The 17211-nt window shown below is 38.3% G+C and overlaps 2 protein-coding genes across 3 annotated transcripts in view; both read left to right on the forward strand.

The window, feature by feature from the left end:
- The first annotated feature begins 3615 nt into the window (after nt 1–3615).
- On the forward strand, nt 3616–9930 carry srsf5a (serine and arginine rich splicing factor 5a). Its single transcript, XM_079261885.1, has 8 exons — nt 3616–3698; nt 4947–5078; nt 5155–5225; nt 5977–6081; nt 6736–6805; nt 8225–8298; nt 8381–8485; nt 8836–9930. The coding sequence occupies exons 2-8, from the start codon at nt 4953–4955 to the stop codon at nt 9188–9190; spliced, it is 906 nt and encodes a 301-aa protein (XP_079118011.1). The 5' UTR covers nt 3616–3698; nt 4947–4952; the 3' UTR covers nt 9191–9930.
- Nucleotides 9931–14328: 4398 nt separating this feature from the next.
- The window catches only part of pacs2 (phosphofurin acidic cluster sorting protein 2), an 86849-nt gene continuing 83966 nt past the window's right edge, over nt 14329–17211 (forward strand). For both annotated transcript variants that reach the window (XM_079262179.1, XM_079262178.1), the window contains exon 1: nt 14329–14645. In XM_079262179.1, the coding sequence (XP_079118305.1) occupies nt 14527–14645 (119 nt within the window). In that variant the 5' untranslated portion in view covers nt 14329–14526. The remainder of the gene's footprint in view (nt 14646–17211) is intronic.

Genomic DNA, 17211 nt, shown 5'->3' on the forward strand with positions numbered 1-17211 from the left:
AAACCTAAAGTGGAAGTCAGACATCAAACCAGTTCCTCAGTAGTTGCAAAAAACCTCAAGCAGTTGCTGTTCTTACAGCTTCAGGCAGCCTGATCACTATCAGTGAACATCTCAGAGACCCACTCACTCCAAAAAAAAAAAAAAAAAGCTTCTGTCCTTATACTTACTTCATGGACCAGTACAATATTTCCTACATTTTTTTTATATTGAATTGATATTTATATTGTAACAGTGTGATAACTTCCAGGATAGGAACAACAGATTTCCACCCAGAGATGATCATGGGTGATGAAGGTTCCCTCCCTTTAGCGTTCACTATAGTTTCGTCTAACATAAGGACAGTTGTTCAGAGCTTGCAGTGACAAATCAGGAGGTGTTTTTAGAGATTACCTGCTGAACTAAGTTATGCTCTGCAGTAGTAGCGATGCAACAGAGGCTCCAGGACGTTCCAGCTAAAAGCTAATCAAGGAAAACAATATTTTCTTTTGACCTTTGGCTTTTGTGATTATTAAGGTAAGCCATATGTTGATAGGCTGGTATTGATACCTTTGGACCAAGCTTAACCTTTAATATTGGGATTCTGTGTTAAATATAACAAAGAACAGAATACAAGGATTTCCAAATGATCTTAAATTTAATCGAAAATTATACATACATACTTATAAATTGTCATAATGATGCCAGCAACACATAAAAAACTCATTTTCACCTGTTTTACAACATCTTGGTTTTTAACAAAACGAAAAGACTTGAAAAATAAGCTGACAAGTTGTTGTAAACAAACATTATTTCACATCCTTGCAACAGATTTTCAGCAGCTCAACGGTTCGGAGCTTCCTTTGCCACATTTTTCTGTTTTGTACAGGACTGCAGGTGACCCGGTTAAGCTGTTAAGTTCAGCTCTTATAATATTTGATGAAAACAGTCAAAGCCTTTCAATGAAAAGATGTCTGGATGACTGGAAACTGCAAAGGTAAGACATTTTTCAATTCTGGGTCTTTAAATATCAGTATGTACATATGAAAAAAGCTCTTCTTTTTTTTTTTTTTTTTTTTTTTAAGCAAAACAAGGTTGATAAAAGCTAAAATAAAGAAGCCCAAATCATTCACCTTATACTGCTGTGCTCCACAGTTAGTATTAGAATCTGGTTTTTTTTTTGTTTTTGTTAAAAAAATAATTTAAACCAAATGTAGAGTTGAAATATTCTGCAAATTATTGCTTTCTGTTCTGATGCACATTTAACATGGCATCCCAGCTTGTGTGGAAACATGGTTGCATCCCACAGACCTGACAGTGATGTCAGCCCCTCAGTGTCACATTCATGTTGATCCATTTCTGCTGTGATAGGTTTGCAGAACGCATTTAGAAGACAGACAACTGTTTGAGTAGTGCTGCAGTGCAAAGAACAGGTTCTTATAAAGAAATATATGATGTCATAAAATGATTTAGTCTTTGTGGGGTTAATGGACCTACTGGTAAACAACCACATCAGAGACTGCTTGACACTGAACCAGCAGCAGTTTGTGTTGGTTAAGTCCTTGTTGTTGCTTGAGGCCACATGTGATTTAAATCTTCTCCCATCCCTCCTGGTGTAGTGTGATGATGGACAGCCCCGCCTCTCTCAGGAAGGAAATCACATGACATATTGTTCTGGCAGTCTTCTAATTCCTGCTAAATACCTACTGAAATGGATCCGAAAGTGCTGATTAATCATTTGACTTCTTCCCGTTGCTGAATAAGCTATATCCTTATTTATTTTAGACATACAGCTGTCTTACTTTTTCACCAAGTGTATTGTGTTCGACTCTTTCATATACATTTAGTTGATGGGACTGTACAGTGATCAGTATTACATGCTTGAGTCTCTCTAACAGAGCAGACAAGACAGTGTTTTTTTTGTTTTTTTTTACGGTACGCTGTCAACCTAATCATGTATTTCTTTTTCCTAACCTGAGACAATTTCAAGAATGATGATAGTGCTAGAATAAAGAGATGGAACATGCTTGTCTTTTTATTTGCCTTCTTCATTTCTATCTATATATTGTATAGATGGAGAATGTGTCTTATAAGAAGGGAAAATAAGGTGATATATAACCACTGGTTCTGACCAAGGTGTGCAGAACACCATCTCCCAATGTAGGATCTTGGAGCAGATGGACTACAGCAGAAAAGACCACATCCGGTGAAATTCCTGTCAGATAAGAACAGGAAACTGGGACTAAAATTCACACAGACTTATCAAAACTGGAGAAAAGGAGATGGAAAAATATTTCCTGATCTGATGGGTGTCTGTTGCAGCTGCAACATGCAGATGGGAGGGTCAGAATTTTTGGTAAACAACACTGAAGAATGGATCTGTCTTGCCTTGTATTTGTAGGCGGCTCCTGGTGGTGTAATGGTAGTGGAAATGTACAGGACCAATAGGGCATCATTTACACACCACAGCCTACCTGAGTTTTGTTGCCATGGCTACTTCAAGCAGGATAATGAACTATGTCACAAAGTTCACATCATCTCAATCTGGTTACTTGGACATGTTCGACATTGCATTGAGTTCACCATACTCCAAGGTCTCAATTGCACCTTTGGGATGTGCTGGAACATGAGATTCTGATCATGGATGTGCAGATAACAAATCTGCAGCAACTGTGTGATGCTTTCATGTCAATATGGACAAAAACCTATGAGGAATATTTCCAGCATCTTGTTGAATCTATGTCACCAAGAGTCCAGACAGTTCTGGAGGGGAAAAAAAGTCTTTTTCCTACTTTGCCAGCTAGTGAATGGCTGGTTTTACCTGGTTCTAATCTGATTTTTCAGTTCAGTTCCTTTTTTACTAGTCTTACAATGAAATTAAATTATTTGACCTTTTAGAATAATTGTTTCACCCAAAAATAAATCCCAGACTTGACACTCACCCAAAGTCACAAAATAAGATATTTGTCCTTGTTGTTTGCAGAGAAGCAACAAAAGGTAATCATAACCATCCCCAAGAGGGGTGGGAAGAACAAAAACACAGAAACAAACAAAAAGAAAAAAAAAAGAAGCCTGTAGTACTTCATGGAAGGACCTGCATCCAACTGGACAGTCTACAAGCTCCTTCCTACAATGTCCTCTTGTTTGATTTCATGCTTGTGTTGTTCTCACTATATGTAAGTCGCTTTGGATAAAAGCGTCTGCTAAATATTCTATAGAATAGAATAGAGTAGAATAGAATAGAATAGAACTATTAGCATCTTATTGTCCAAGTTTCGAGATACTTCTAACAAGGCACGACTTGGGTTGCCAAATATTTGTCGAATCTGTTTTTTTTTCGGTCTTAGATTCCGAAACAAGAAGCTTTTTTTTTTTTTTTACATATTCGTGGATCACACGAGGACACTTTTCTGGTTTACACCTTGACTTTAAAAAACAAACAAACAAACAAATACAAAACAAAAAAACTATAGATAGTTTTTAACACTGTTTGAACAAACACAGGGAATACATTTGAGAAGAGCTGAACGCCCCCATAGACATGATGTCTATGGAACGCCCCTAGCAACTAACTGGTAACGTTGGCAACAGCATTTCCGGTTCCTGCTCCGTAAACGGTGCATTCGCCATTTTGATCCAGTATCGAGGTGACCTACATTCAGTTGTTGCTCACCACTGGTATAAACAACAACCACGCAGCGTGTGTAAGAGAAAAATATAAGGTAAGCATGTGTTTTAAACGACTCTGAAAAAATTCAATAGCCTTTTGAGTTTCTAAGTAACAGACCGACAGTTATTTTCGCAGTTAAGACGAACTTTTGTTTTCACAGCTAATGCTAGCTCATGCAGGCTAACCGAGACATCGAGACGAAAATAGCCTCGATGTTTTTTTTAGTTATTGAAAATTGAACTGCTTTCTTAAATACTTCTTATTAGACTTTCATTTGATTGTTCTTGTCGTTTTAGACACGATTGTTGTATTTTAAAGAGATTTCTTAGCAAATTAAGCTATGTTGGCAACGTGTTTGCTAAGAGGAGACTCGTGCTAGGCCCGAATTGCTGAAAAGATAATTTTCACAGCATATACATGCTGTAAGTTGTGTTCTGGTGTGAAAGTGTGAAATATATGCAATTTATCACGTCTTGATGCATTTTGAAATGTACATAGAAGTGCTTTACCTCCTCTTATTTTGTGTAAAATGCTCAAAAAACATCCCGCCTTTACATATTTTATTTTATTTCAGTGACGGAAATAAAGTAGCTACACTACAATCCTTTAATGCTTTATGTATCAGATTTGAAATATATGGGTGTCAAGACCTTTTGCATCGCTTTGTAGTTTTTTTTTTTTTTTTTTTAAAAGGGGGGGGGGGGGGGGGGGGATCCCCAAATCTTGTTGAACACGAGCTTGTCTTCTGCCCCCTGATGGATTGCAAAAATCTGGACTCACGCAGTAATAAATAGTTAATATTCAAAGATTATTTTTATTGAGTTTGTTTACCCCTTGGTTAAATGGAAAATAAACACTTCAGATTAGGGATAGAACAAATTGTCTCCTTTTTTTCTTAAATTTGGCTTTAAATGGTCAAGAGTGATACTAAATGCTGAGTCAAGAACCTGGAGTTGTCTCTGACTATAATAAAGATAATCATTATGAATAGTTACTATGCTTACAATGTCATCATTTGTTGTCAGGTGAAACTTTATATTACATTATTTTAAAGGATTTTTTTACAACAGGATAATTATTAACAGGGTCAGTAACATTATACCAGCCCACACACTTGTTGACAATAACACAGGTTGATGATTAATGTCATACACGTGAATTGAGTTTTATTGCGTGAGGCAATGTGGCCTTTGTTTTAGTGAAACTTGCACGCTGCTTTTACCAACGAAATGCTGCACATTTAAATGGTCCTTTCCTCTGTGGTGAAGTATTTGTCAATGTGCTTGTCCTTGCATTTCAGCAAATAATGAGTGGCTGTCGTATCTTCATCGGCCGCTTGAGCGCGCACGCCAGAGAGAGAGACATAGAGAAGTTTTTCAAGGGGTATGGACGGATCCGAGAAATCAACTTGAAGAATGGATTTGGCTTTGTGGTAAGTTTGAAGCCACCCAGTGTGACTGAGATTTGATCCCGTCCGGTTTTTCATGTTCCTCTCTACCTTTCATCAGGAATTTGATGACCACAGAGATGCTGATGATGCCGTTTACGAGTTAAATGGCAAAGAATTGTGCAGTGAAAGGTAACGACTTGTCTTTGTTTGGTTCTTTGTCTTTGTGTCCTTTTATTTTGCACAGGAATGACAACAGGTCTTTGACCTGTTGCAAATTTATTTACTCCACAGTTTTGATTGGTATCTGTATTCAGATTTGCTTCAGTATAACCACGGCTCTTTCTTTTTTAAGGACTAAATTCAAGGTGCTACATTTAAACTGAGCAGGCATTTTTATTGTTTTACAACTTACTCTAAAGCACAATTGATAGTCGTCAACCAACACATCAGCTTTTTATTTCTATTTAAATTGTCAAAATACAATAGATTTAAAATTCATGGTTAACAAATACTTAAATGTTTCAAAAGCCCTTTACAAACAAGAAGCTAATTTTCAAACAGATATTTTATTTGGGGAAATGCTATATCTGAATCATGCAGCAGTTATTCCCTCTGGATTGTTTACTTAAGATCAACCTAATCATTCACTTGTAGCCTTGCTGCAGTTGTGAGTGTAGAAAGGTAATAACATGGTAATAACATCAGTCAGTCTGTTTGTAGTTTGTTCACTGATAGTAAAGTTTAGTATTTTCCTGATATATTTTGTAGGATTAGCAAAATTTAATCGGATGTGTCCACCATATTTGTTGTGGTCCTGGACTTGATTAATTATTCACTATCAGTACTTAAGTTTATTCCTTTCTGCTTCTATTTGTTAATAAATGAATGCACAAATAATACTTTTATATTAACCAGTTCACTCGTGTTTGCTTTTTTACAGGGTCACCATTGAGCATGCTCGTTCCAGGAGAGGGAGAGGAGGCGGTGCTCCTGGAATGGGACGCTTTGGTGGCAGCTATCGCCAATCTCGCAATAGTGGATCCAGGTACAGGAGATTTGGCTCTGTCATTTTAAGTCTGTTTTCACTAACGTGGTTGAGTCACACACTGCAGTTTGCTAATTTATAACAATCAACAGATCACAGCGGGTCAAATTGCTAAAACTGGGACCCCAACAGAAGAGTCATAAAATATAGGAGAGATCAGACGGCATTTCTTGCACTAATTCCATTATTTTGCCAGTGGAATCCAGAACAATGCATATTGTGCTGACCCCCAGACTCATGGTGGGAGCATGGGTTTAGATAGCAGGCGAGATTAAGCTTCTTCCCGTGTTTAAAGTGAAAAGTAGTTTAATTTCACAAAGCTATGTTTCATTTATCAATGAATTTGAACTATTTGGAAATTTCTAAAAAAAAAAAAAAAAAAAAAAAAAGGAGAAATGCTTAAAGAAAACAAAGACACAGCATGGAGCCGTTTTTACGCCATGAACAAAAACAAGCAAATAAACCTTGACACTAATCCAAATATTGACACAGCTCTCTGGCACACAGAGTAAATATAACTCCAGTTAGACAAAGAGATTGGAGAACTTTGTAGCTTCCATTTAAGCCTGACCATATCAGCATTATCCACATTCAAACAAATTTCTCTGTCACTAAAAAGTTTTTTTCTCTCTCTCTGTGTTTTGGCCTGTGCAGATACGGCCCTCCTATGCGGACTGACCACAGACTTATTGTGGAGAACCTTTCATCACGCATTAGCTGGCAGGTAAGAGATGGCTGGATGAGCTTATGTCTCACAGCTTCCACCTTTTTAAAAGCTTGTAATGCATTTTCTAGTTAGCTGTTGTAATGATGGAGTATTCATTTCATTAGCAGAGCTAATTTGATTGAAATCAATTGTATGAAATTACATTTATGAGTAAATTAAGTAATTGCAGTAGAAAGGCCCCAGTTTTATTCATTTCTCTTTTTTTTCCTTGAACAACTTTTCCCCTGACAAAGCACATTACTACAGATGAGATTTTTCTAACCAAAACATTTAAGTGTTTTTTAAACAGCTGCAATGAAATGGTTTCCTTTAAATCAGAGGTAAATAAACACCCTCCACTGGGGTGTCAGAAGTATGTAGCGCCCTCTGCTGGTTGTTTTCTCTGAATAGTGTTCATTTGGTGCCTCTCCTTACACGCAGTTGCTGCCGGTCTAAAGTCTTGGCTGGGCCCCGTAGCGGGTGAAAGTGGTCTAGCGCAGGATACGGTAGCCTTAGGAGGTCCGTAGCCACAGTCTGGAGGTTCTGTGGGCTGGCATCCCCGACTGCTGTAAACCCCCTCAAATCCACGCTCCCCACACACTCCCATTTGGGTCTTATTCTGTGGCTGATGGAGCTGGGGGGGTGTTGGGTCGGGCACACACCCCTCCCCACTACTTTCTCTCTGGTGGTTCCTTACTTGTGGAGGCCGGATGCTGAGTCAAGGCTGAGGGCGTTTCTCGAGGGCGTTTCTCGAGGGCTTAACACTGCATTGGTTCCCATTTGCTATTTGGACAAGTGGCTCTTTGCTAATGTCTCCCTGGGTTTGGAGCGGTAAGTAGCATAAAACTCATGTGATTGGTTTTTTTTTCAGGGTCGGGTGGTAAGGGGGGGGGTGTAGAGTTATGGTCTCGAAAGGGGAATCATGTAAACAGCTGACCTCAGATGAGCCAATTTTAAAAAAAAAAAAATATATATATATCATGAACAAAAGGGAACTCCAAATCAGGTTTTTGCCCACTTAGTCTTCCCACCCTCAGTAAATACACATTATAATTCACAAATTCATGCACATAAATCCCAAATTAGTTTGCATATCAACATTCTTGAATTTTTAACTTTAAATTTCTCTTAAAGAGGAGGCTATGCCCTGCCATGCGTCTCACAGTGGAGCTTAATCTGGTCTGTGCTGATGAATTAAAACATTACATACAAGATCCTGGGACCTGTAAATGGCACATAAATAACATTTCTGTGGCTCTTTGGTTTACATGGCCTCTGCTCAAATGGGAGCTAAACACAAAGATAGATAACCAAAGTTTTGTTTGTGCTGGTTTCTTGCAGCCTGCTAATTTCTTCTCTTCCAGTTCCAACAAGGCTCTCAGTGATGCTTCATGGTTTTTTTTCTGCTACTAAATCGATGTTATGCTTTTAAAATAGGACCTGAAAGACCTGATGAGAAAAGCAGGTGAAGTTACGTTTGTGGATGCTCACAGACCCACTAAAAACGAAGGGTGAGTTTCTCTTTCACAACTTAAGGCTTTTGTGTCACTTTTGTCTTTAATGCGAAAAGCTAATGTTTGTGTTTGGATGCAGGGTGGTTGAGTTTGCATCCCGCAGTGACATGAAGAACGCCATCTCCAAGTTCGATGGGACAGAACTGAATGGACGCAAGCTGAAGATCTTTGAGGACCACAAGAGGTGAGGCGTTTTACTGGTTGTGTCAAAGTGGGCTTGGTTGGTCAGCAAATTATGCTGCATGGCAACGTTTTTCTCAACTGAAAAGAGCATTATTCTGCCTTTTTTTTTTTTTTTTTTTTTTTTTTTTTTAAAATGCTTGAATGCCAAGCTTCACATAATGCTAATGGTGGAATATTAAACTAGAATATTAAATATATATTTTTTTTAAAAAGAAACTCGGATTAGTTTTTGGATTAAGTTTGCAAAAATGTAATATTTGATGATACTTTCAGTATGTGTTTGCTACTTTTCTGCACTACTGTATTGCTGTTTTTTTAAATGTATATTCTCTGTTTCTTCAATCACAACAGGAGCCGATCTCGCAGTTATTCCCGCTCCAGGAGCCGCAGTCGCAGCCGCTCCAGGAGCAGGAGTCGGAGCCACAGCCGCTCCAGGAGCAGGAGCCACAGTCGCAGGAGCCACAGTCGCAGCCGCAGTCGCAGTCGCTCCAGGTCCGCCAGCCGCACTCCTGAGAAGAAGGCTTCAGGAGGGGAAAAACCTGCAGACAGGTCCCCCTCCAGGTCCAAGTCTCGTTCAAAATCCCGCTCCAAGTCTCGTTCCCAGTCACCTGCTCCCGTTCAGAACAAACAGTCCCGTTCCCGCTCTCGTTCCCGCTCACGTTCCCGCTCTCAATCCCGCTCTGGCTCAGCAGACAGTAAGCACTGAGATGGGTTCAAAGTCGGATTAATAGTTGTTCTTTGGCCTAAATGATGACATATTTTATTTTTTTCTCTTCTATAAAGGGTAAAATTGCCTTTTTCTATAGTATCATTTGAAAAACACCTTCAGTCATTAATGTGCAGATGTTTGGCTTTGATTTTTATTTTTTGTGACTTAGATTTCTTTGTGCTTCCACTGAAGTAAAACCTTGTGATGATTTAAAGGCCTCTTCATATCAGCAGTGATGCCCGTCGCAGTCCTGGAGTCTGTTCCAGATGTCTGCTGTGTTTCGATTCCAGCATCTTTGTCCTTTTCCAAGTCTTAGTGGGAATTCTGTTGATTCCTTCAAACTTATTTTCAATCCAAGCTCCTCTTTACTGTGAAACACCTCTCATGAGAAGCTCCTGTGTGTTTTGCTTTCGTTGCCCTGATATCTGAACGTGAAGACATTGAAGCAGGGCATTTATTTCAGCTTTTCTTGTGTCATTGTTTTGGATTCAGGCATTTTCACACATTTTATTATAGTAGGTGTTTTGCTTCTTTTTTTTTCTTTGTGTTTTCACAGATTCCTTTATTTACTCTGTCTCCAGTCTGTGAGACACTGAGGATGTCTAGAAAATGTTATTTGATACTAATAAAAGCAGACTATATTATACTTTTTTTTGTAATTTTTGGTTTCTGAATGTGTTTTAAGATGCACAGTGTGCATACACACAAAGCCCTTGCAGTTGATCTCAATAAAGCTTTCATAAACTCTGGAATTTGCACAAATCATTGTGTCCTTGAGTCGCAGTGAAACACTAAGATAATGGCATTAAAAATAGTGAATGTAATTTTATTACATCACTTTGGATGAGAGCTGTAAGCATCACCGTGCTGGTATAAAAATACATTTTATATAACTGAATAGATTAAATGACTTTGAGATTCTGGTCAAATTATGTTAATCAGAATATCTAAACCATGAAGCCAGCGCAGCTCCTCTGTTTCCTGAAACAGAAACTAAATGCAGCACTCAGGAAGCATGTGGCTGCTGGACCTGTTCCCAGTTAGTCCAATGAATAATCCACCCATTGCCCCTTTGGACCCTGAAGTCAGCAGAAATCATGATCAGCATTTTTAAGAGACATTATCAGTAATCAAACCAGGTTATTTATAAAACGAAATAACATGTTTTGAGCATGTGTTGAAATCAGGAAACAAAACCAAATGGCATGAAGAGGATTGTAAATTAAAATAAAATCTATTAAAGCAGTAAAAAAGAAAAAAAGCTCCTGAGAACATTTCTCCAAGAAAAGGTCAGTTTCTGTCCTTGTTGATGAAAAGTGTCAATTAAGGATTGCACATTCATTCATTAATGGAGGACACAGGAACAATCATTGACAAAATAACAAAATAATACTTATAGACAATCTGTGGATTAATATAGTAACAGCTAATCCTGCAGCTCATACTGATCCTTAAAGTGATCGTGCAGCTTTGAAATCCTGTTTGGTGTATTGTCTGATAGTCTTGAACATAGTTCAGCAAGATTAAACATGTTTGCAACTTTGATGATAGAAAGTGATTTCATTATATTCAACCAAAGTAACGATCACCACTTGGTGGCAGTACATGCTTGAACTGATGAGTCGACTACAGAGGTTGATGTGAAAAATAACTCGAATTTACAAGTTTAAATGATATTTGAAAACAGGAAATGCCTTTCCAAAGATTGTGTGATTTATTTAAAGTGAAAGATGAGCAGAAAGGTAAATAAAAGTGAAAAATAAAATACATCTGTTTTATTTGCCTCTGTGCAACAAAGTAATCTGTAGTTACCAGGGAATAATGCAACTCATGCAGAGTTTGAATATACCAATAACATTTATTTGGTAAAGAAAAATACCTTTGTACCTTTTGATCTGCAGAAAGTTCTTGAGTTTATGTTCAGAATGTAGGCTGATAATCCAGCTGAAAAGCTCTGGCTGGAGGCATTTGTGTTAAAAGGTAATAAAAGCATATTTATCATATTGGTTAGACGGTGCATTTCTCCCTAAAAGACAGCTTTTTCTTCTATTCTGTGATTACAGCCAGAAAGCACTTGCTGCCTGCCAATGCAGCACTTGGCCTCAGACTGAATCGTTTTCTGGACAGAAATATATGAGGGGTGATTAGTGCCGTTGGTTACAGCCATTCAAACGAGAGTTCAGTGGTCCCTCCATAATGTTCAGAAAACACAGAGCGATGAATCAAATCTGTGAAATGCCGACTCTATTAATCTTTCACAATTCTAACGCATGTTAAGGCTTATCTATCCCTCCTGAGAGTTTTTAAAGGATGTTTTCCAAACTATAATGAACATTTTCAACATCCTCACACACTTTATACACTCAACAACATACATATATTTTTAACAACATGAAATTCCTAATAAATACTCACCCTGTAAAATACATTACAGCTTCTCTGCTGGTGCTGCGTCCCCACCCTCGTTTATAATGTCATTTTTTACAGAAATAAAACACATTGCATTGATGTTTACTCGCCCAGTCTGTAAACAAAGCACAGTGGGCTGATTTCTACAGTAAAATGTGGACATACAATGGTTCAAATAAAATTTACATATACTTAAATATACAGTGCTACTTTAAAAGAAAAATTGCGAAACAGTGAGATAGCAGAGGATGAACCACGGTATAGTGAGGGACCATGGTACCACAGAAAATGCAGAAGATTTCTTATTTTATTATCTAAATGAGGTCATAATAGAAGAAAACTGTTTTATAATTGCTGAACTGTCCATGCAGTGCAGGTATTGGCTGAGCAACAAGCCCTCCTCATGTTGTGGCAACACCATATGTGGTAAATATGATATTTTTGTTAACCGGCTACTGTTCCCCTTCATACAAACCAAACAGAGGTAGTGTAGTGTTATATGAGTGTATGCACCCAAACTCAGAAGCATACAAACTCACTTCACTTTGTAACTACTTTTATTGTAGTTGTTCAGCCACGGTGTTGTTACTTTTAGTCTCTCCCACATTATTCCTCTCTCCTGCAGCATCCATTACAATTACATGCAAATAGAAAGTTATCTAAATTAGATGTATTTGCCAACTTCTAGGGCAGTCAATAGCTAAATTCCTTTCTGAGGAGTTGTTAATACTGATTCAGTCTCAGCCTTAAAGAACAGTATGAAAAGACCCGTATGCTTTTCTAGTCAGTTAACTTTTGGCACAACTAGTGTGTGATGCATCATTACCCCAATACGTTGTTTTTTTGTTTTTTTTAAAATATTTTCTATTTCAATATTTGTTAAAGAAAAATTAAACTCTTGAGATTTAAAGTTATGCATTCCTTCATTAAAGCTATAGTTGGTAATCTTGCTAAGAGACTTTTTTTTTTTTTACTCTGGGTGAAGTATTTCCTCATCCTGATAATAGTCTGTTCATTTAGTAATCATGAACAATAAGAAATATAGTTAGACCCCTCAGTTTATTGTAAATCTGTAAAAACTCTGACCAATTCAAACATTCGGACCGAATTGAAGTTGTTCATTTCTTATATTTGGTAAGCTTCTTCTCCCGGCTCCCTTCCTTCTCCTCCCGCATTGCATACCCGATAGCCACACCCTGCATATAAATAGCAGGTTAGGATGAAAATACATTGTAGTGAAGAAACTTGTAAAACAAACATGGCTGAGAAAATGAAAAAGAATTTCCCCGACCCAGCTTGGTTTATTTGCCTACTCCTGCTAAACAGCCGAGGAAGAGAAAATCGTTGGTGGAAAAAGCTGCGAATAAAAAAGCCTTGGATAATGTAAGGAGCAAAACTAGAGGGGGAGGAGCCAAGACAGGGTGCCATTTCACATCTTGCTGACTCCCCAACATTACCTACCCCACCTTCAAGACAGCAGCACAATGATCAGCACTTATTAAACAACTATAATTCTTTTTTCCCCCCACAGGTTGCAGGTTTTCTATGTTTTTATTGTTGTGAAGCACTTTGTGACCTTGTGTCTATGAAAAGTGCTATATAAATAAAAGCTTATCTTATTTTAAAACACTAATAACATGATTTTTGTATTGTATGGACAAGCTACAATGACAACAACTAATAATTTATTTATAGTAATAGTAATTTATTGATCCTTGGACAATGTATTAAGATTACTTATGTTCAACATTAATCCAACTTGTAAACATGCTAAAACACCCTTTATGGCTGTTTTATGTAATAATTCCTGGGAAAAAATAGCTGAAAATACCTTACAGATAGTAACAACAGCAGGGTAAAAATCAGCCTCATTGGTAAGAAACATTTGGAAGAATTTTAAAGTATTTACAGTAGTTAATCCACTTTGAAGCAATTTTTTTGGGAGTGATAATATAACTTAATTTCAGTCCTAAAATCTCATTTAAATGAATATATAGACGATCATTGTAAATGTAAACTAGATATTTAATCAAATCAAACTTTATTTCTTGAGCACTTTTTATGCGACGGGCAACACAAAGTGCTTTACAAGATAAAATCAAGTCATAGGGATTAAAACAAACAGTAGATAACAAAACATTTAAAAACAATAAAGACACAAGCTCTTTCCACACACTCATTCAATTCAGTTCCACTTTCTTTATATAGCGTCAAATCATGGCAATGCCATCTCTAAACGCTTTACAGACAGAGAAAAAAAACATAATGAAAGCCAATTCATAATAGCCTATATAAGGAAACCAACAGATTGAGTTGGAGGATCCAACACACAAGCTCATGCACACACAAGGACATTCTCCGAAATACATCATTCCCTGAATACTATCTCTTTAACCGAATGCAGGTTAATAAAACAAATAAAACAATAATTAAGTGATAAAAAAATTAGTCTAATTGTGTTTTGCTATTTTCATTGCTATTGTAAACTTTTGAAAACACTACATTTCTATTTTAGTTTTTGATATATTTTTAAAAATGTGCTGCATGCCTAAGTTTAGTTCCTCCTAGGGAAAACAGCAGGAGGACCTCCTCACCCTCCCCACCGCCGCTGTGCGCACTAACCACCCCCCATACCGGCGGAGCAGCAGCGTGGTGGGCACAACAAGCACGGCGGACGGTCCGCGCAGTCCCGCCGCCGCGCTGCAGTCCCTCCCCGGCACAGAAGACCCATCATCGACCTGCCCGACTCCACGCGGACGGAGAAATGATTTCGTCCTTCGCCATCCACATGATACTAACCTGAGCGCGTGACGGCTCTGAATTCACGGAAACAAAAACACTGAAACGCACACGTAGAGAGGACCCGCACCGGTCTTTACGGACCCGCAGCTCGGCGTCGGACAGTCCCGACCGACCCACGAACCATGGCGGAGAGAAGCGGCCGGCTGAGTTTCCCGGGGAGCGGGGCTCTCAACAGACCTGTACCCATGAACCTGTTCGCAACGTGGGAGATAGACGGATCCTCCCCGAACTGCATCCCGAGGTAAGACACTGCAACGCAGCATCTGGTTGTCCCTTTAAACTTTACAGCCAGTGTTTGCAGCCTGTCATTTTGCTAACATTACCGGCTAGCTGTGCCATGATGCCAAGTGGATGCCCATGCAGGCCTGCAACTGGATTCTCCAGGTGTCTGCAGTATTGTGTTGATGCAAATACAAAAAGATGTTCAAACCGCTGTGGGTGTTTTTGTAGGGCCAGCTGTGTTAAACTCTGAAGCTCCAGCCCTCAGTGCAGCTTAGAAAGGTGTGAATTGTGCAGATTTGCCCTTAAAAGCTCATAATCACCCAATCAGCTGCAGGATAGACCAGCCCTTGTGCCAGGCTGCACCACAGCGACCATTTGGTGCCTCTGACTCTCTCAGGAAAGGAGAGGTTGTTTTCACACTTTGAGCCACCAGTGAGAAAAGCAGATTTACTGCTCAGGTTAGATTTGTATTAATAGTTTTATCCATCGCAGCATTACATACAGCAGGAGCTCTGACACTGATAGGATTTCAAACAAACAGGAGTGCAAGAAACAACTGTTGCCATGGTACTGATCATCAGACATTGGACAATAATTAAGAATTTTAGGCAATGTATACAACATGTGGGTATTTTAACACTCAGACACCACTATAAAACACAAACATGATAATTTACACAGACATTCAAGATGAAAACTGTCTGCAAATCTTCACTTCTGAGATGCTGGAAGCACTTCATAAATAAGTTCAATTGAATTTGTTGATCTAATTAATAGGTTATGTAACTGTAAGATGCAATTTTTTCCTCAGACAAGGAGGGAGCTGAGACAAAGGTGTCCGATCAGTGCCGCTCCTCAGTCTCAGTCAGCAAGTTGACAAAAACCTCCAGGCTGTGGTGAAAAACAGGGAGATCAGCAAAGAAAGAACCTCTTAAATGATGATTCGGATCATAATCATGCTCTTTGAAATCACAAAATCAGGGCATTTACCCCAGCTGAGATCCACTGTGAACTTCTGACCTAAAACTAAACGCAGCAACTCTGATGTTGGCGTTGAGAAATGGAGGTCATAATCATAAATAAAACAAATGTTTAGAGAAATGCTCTTTCTGGTTCGAGCCTTTCAGACATGAGATTGACTTGTTTTCTTTCCCCCTCTATGACCCTGAACTGGTTTCTTTAGGTTACTTCCCTGGATTTAGTTATATTTCTCATCATACACTATTTGTTTACTGAGAGAAATAAGATGCCAGTAGATTTACTGGGAATGAAAACAGTTTGCATGAGCAGCTTTAGCGCCACACACTCCATCATAAAGTCAATCAAGTGTCCATTTAACTGAGCCGCCACATATGATTTCATTCAATACTTGTCTTTTTGTAAAAGACGTTGCTTTCAATCTGCATTTACATTACTGCTTAAAAAATTCCTAAAAAATTCACTTTAAAGGTGGAGTATGTAAGATTTTGAATATTTTCTAAATAAATTAACTAATAAAATAACTACAATCATAATTAGATAGTTTTTTTGAACATGTAGGTTCCAGTCTGTCCATATTTGATGCGTTATTAAATTACAAGTTTAATTAATGACAAAAAGCACTTTTTTTTACTGGTAGACAAACATTTAAGAAGGGTCTTTGTCATTAATTAAACTTGTAATTTAATAACGTATCAAATATGGACAGACTGGAACCTACATGTTTTAAAAAAACTAATTATGATTGATTTTTTTAGGTAATTTATTTTGAAAATATTGAAAATTTTATATACTCCACCTTTAATCAAGATATTAAGGTATTTTAATGGACTGGTGACCTGTCCAGGTGGTACCCAGCTCCCTGTCTGATTGCTGCTGGGATCGGCTTCAACGCCTGCGTGTAGAGCAGATATAGACAATTGACGGACGGCTTAATGTTTTGCAGCTGATTTAAGAAGAACTTAACTTTAAATAACCTTGCACTTATAATGTTCATATAACTACAATCCCTCTTCAGCCAAAACCTCATTAGAAGAGGTCAGACTACCATCCCGCTGTCAGACTTCAGTCAGCAGCTGTCAGCCGCTGGAGAGAGAGAGAGAGAGAGAGAGAGAGAGAGAGAGAGAGAAAGGAATAAAAAGCTTTAATTAATATGGGAATGAGTGGAGCATACATGTTTTTTTATTTTTTATTTTTAAACTGATGAATGTCTCTCCTTAGCCTCTCTCTATCCTCTTAAGTTAATACCTTCAATGGACAGTACATTGCATGGCTTTTAGCTGAAATAAGACTAATTCATTTCCAGGAATAGCATAGCTGTGATATTACTCAGCACAGCGGAGAAGTAGATAAATGGTGGCTGTAACTAAAATCCTGCGTTCAATCCTCAGTGACCCCGCACAACAGTTGGCAACATGAGTGGAGTGGGTTGTCATGGAAAGCTGCTTTACTGTACGCATCTTCTTTATCGCATGTGTTAGACGCTTCAGAGGTTTCATTGACGGCGTGAAGCGTAAATTGTGACTCAGGACCGAGGCTGTAGCTTTTTTATCGACTACTGTCTGTCAGAGTTTAGGCAGGAGGAAGTCTGCTTGACCGGGTGACAC

The sequence above is a fragment of the Telmatherina bonti genome, assembly GCF_933228915.1.
Source record: "Telmatherina bonti genome assembly, chromosome: 22".
In the NCBI taxonomy this organism is placed as follows: domain Eukaryota; kingdom Metazoa; phylum Chordata; class Actinopteri; order Atheriniformes; family Telmatherinidae; genus Telmatherina; species Telmatherina bonti.